The sequence below is a fragment of the Cynoglossus semilaevis genome, chromosome 17, assembly GCF_000523025.1.
Source record: "Cynoglossus semilaevis isolate Cse_v1.0 chromosome 17, Cse_v1.0, whole genome shotgun sequence".
In the NCBI taxonomy this organism is placed as follows: domain Eukaryota; kingdom Metazoa; phylum Chordata; class Actinopteri; order Pleuronectiformes; family Cynoglossidae; genus Cynoglossus; species Cynoglossus semilaevis.
The window spans coordinates 15,991,323-15,993,373 of record NC_024323.1 but is presented as its reverse complement, the minus strand read 5'-3'; the positions used below and the strand labels follow the sequence as shown (position 1 = coordinate 15,993,373).

The 2,051-nt window shown below is 47.9% G+C and overlaps 1 protein-coding gene across 1 annotated transcript in view; it reads left to right on the top strand.

The window, feature by feature from the left end:
• The first annotated feature begins 1,199 nt into the window (after positions 1-1,199).
• Positions 1,200-2,051, top strand: part of epor (erythropoietin receptor) — a 3,069-nt gene continuing 2,217 nt past the window's right edge. Inside the window, 4 exon segments of the mRNA XM_008330709.3 lie at positions 1,200-1,456; positions 1,769-1,904; positions 1,994-2,046; positions 2,049-2,051. The exon segment at positions 2,049-2,051 is cut by the window's right edge and continues 108 nt beyond it. Coding sequence (XP_008328931.3) covers positions 1,363-1,456; positions 1,769-1,904; positions 1,994-2,046; positions 2,049-2,051 — 286 coding nt within the window. The 5' untranslated portion in view covers positions 1,200-1,362.

The following is a 2,051-nucleotide window of genomic DNA, read 5'->3' as shown; positions in this document are numbered from 1 at the left end:
TCCTCCCCGCCCGTCCTGACCGACCGTCCTGACCGACCGTCCTGACCGTCCGTGATGATGTCATCAGATCGATCTCTGCTCTGTTTCTACTGAAGTCGTCAACACTGACTTAAATTGAAGTGACAGGGAGGGGCAGCGGCGGCGCCCCCTCATGACACTTATCGCTGGTGATGAAACAGGGTTGTCTGCAGCTCAGATAATACAGAGTGGGGGAGGGGGTGAGTGGGGGAGGGGGCGAGGACAACGTGTGGGTGCAGTGAGGAGATAAGGAACAGTTGAGCTCTGCCTCTCTGATGTTTGAACGTCCACAGATTAAAGTGGCTCAGGGCCAAGCTGACCTTCAAGTCCTGTCTATGGAACAGTCTTTGTTTTTAGGTCAGAGGTCACGGAGGTCACAGAGGTCACGGAGGCAGCCAAAGGTCGACGTATGAACAGAAATTGAAACATGTTCCGTTTGTAGGCGTGAGTGACGTCAAACACTGATGAAACATCATCAGACCATGTGACAATGTGGCCTCAGTGGTCTGCAGCCCACGTGGGCCAGCAGGACCTATGGGCTGCAAAGGCTTCAGGAGGATAGGACAGTAAACATGTTCTTCAGAATCTGCAGAGGAACTCATTCTGAAGCTGAGAGAGAATTTGTGAGGTTCAAAAACAATGACCCACATCTGTGACACGGAGAGAAAAACAGTCGGAATTAGGTCTGAGATCCAAACTACAGCTATCAGAATAAAGTTGATATCTTTGCAGAAAGTTGTAGTTGAGAAATGAGAACGTTGTATAATATATATATATATATATATACACAGTATATATATATATATATGTAAAAATTCAGTCTCTATATATATATACACGAGAAAGACAACAGTAGTGAACGTTTAGAAAAATATTTTTTAAATAAAATTCACGGAAAACACGTGAATTTTTGTGTTTTGAATAAATAATAATTCCTTCTAATTTTATGACTTCCTTTTTCTAATTCTCTTTCCTTCTTTCACAGAAACTGAAAATCAAACCCTGACGTTTGAAACCGTTCTTTGTTTCCTGCTGCGTCTCTTTGGATCACGTGACTCACGTTCAACAAGCCGTCGTAAACATCGTCCAGCGCGTGACTCGAAGAGCAGAGTGAGAAGTTTGATGAGAGCCCATCCCCCCCCCCCTATCTCTCTCTCTCTCTCCCTCGAGGACAACGTAAACAGCTCGACTCCTCACTCCTTATCGCTCGGCAGCAGGCGGCGAACGGCGCGGCGCTATCCGAGGAATCAGAGGAAGAAAACAAGTTTCTGAGCTCGTTGTTACAGTGTGTTCTCCAGTGATGCAGGTGTCGGAGCAGAACAGAACCACGGAGGAACCTGAAGCATGAACGCTGCTCACCGGAACCGAGCCGCGGCGCTGTACGCGCTTCTCTGCGTCTGCGTCTCCGTCCTGGGCGGGAAAACCTGGGAAGAGAAATGTAAGAAAATACTTATTATTTAACAACAAAGTCTTCTTTAAAAGATCGGACTCTGCTGGTTCTCTCACCGGAGTTCTCCTGAGAAGGTTCCACCTGTGGTTGAAGAGGTTCTAGAGTCTTCTCTGCACTGACGGTCACTGACGGTCACTGACGGTCACTCAGACTTTTTTTATTCACAAAGTGGTGGAAATAAATAAAGCAGCAGGTCAAAAACCTGACCACATGTTACGGGGGTGGGGGGGAGGGGGGGGGGTTGACCACCAAGAACCTCTGCTGACATGTATTAACACCTACATTCATGTCTGTCTCCAGTTTCCATCATGAGGAGAGAAGATCCTGAGAACCCCAAGTGTTTCGCTGAAGACCGCATGAACCTGACCTGTTTCTGGGAAGAAGATGAGGAGACGGCCGGTCCTGTGGAGGAGTACAGCTTCACCTACAACTACCAGTGAGTCAGTGACTCTGTCTGTGACTCTGTCTGTGACTGTGTCTGTGTCAGAGTACGACACCTCTGTCTTTGTTGTGTGTCCTCATCAGACATGAAGACAGCGTCCAGTGTCCACTGCGGTCCCTTCTGTCCTCAGACAGGAGGACG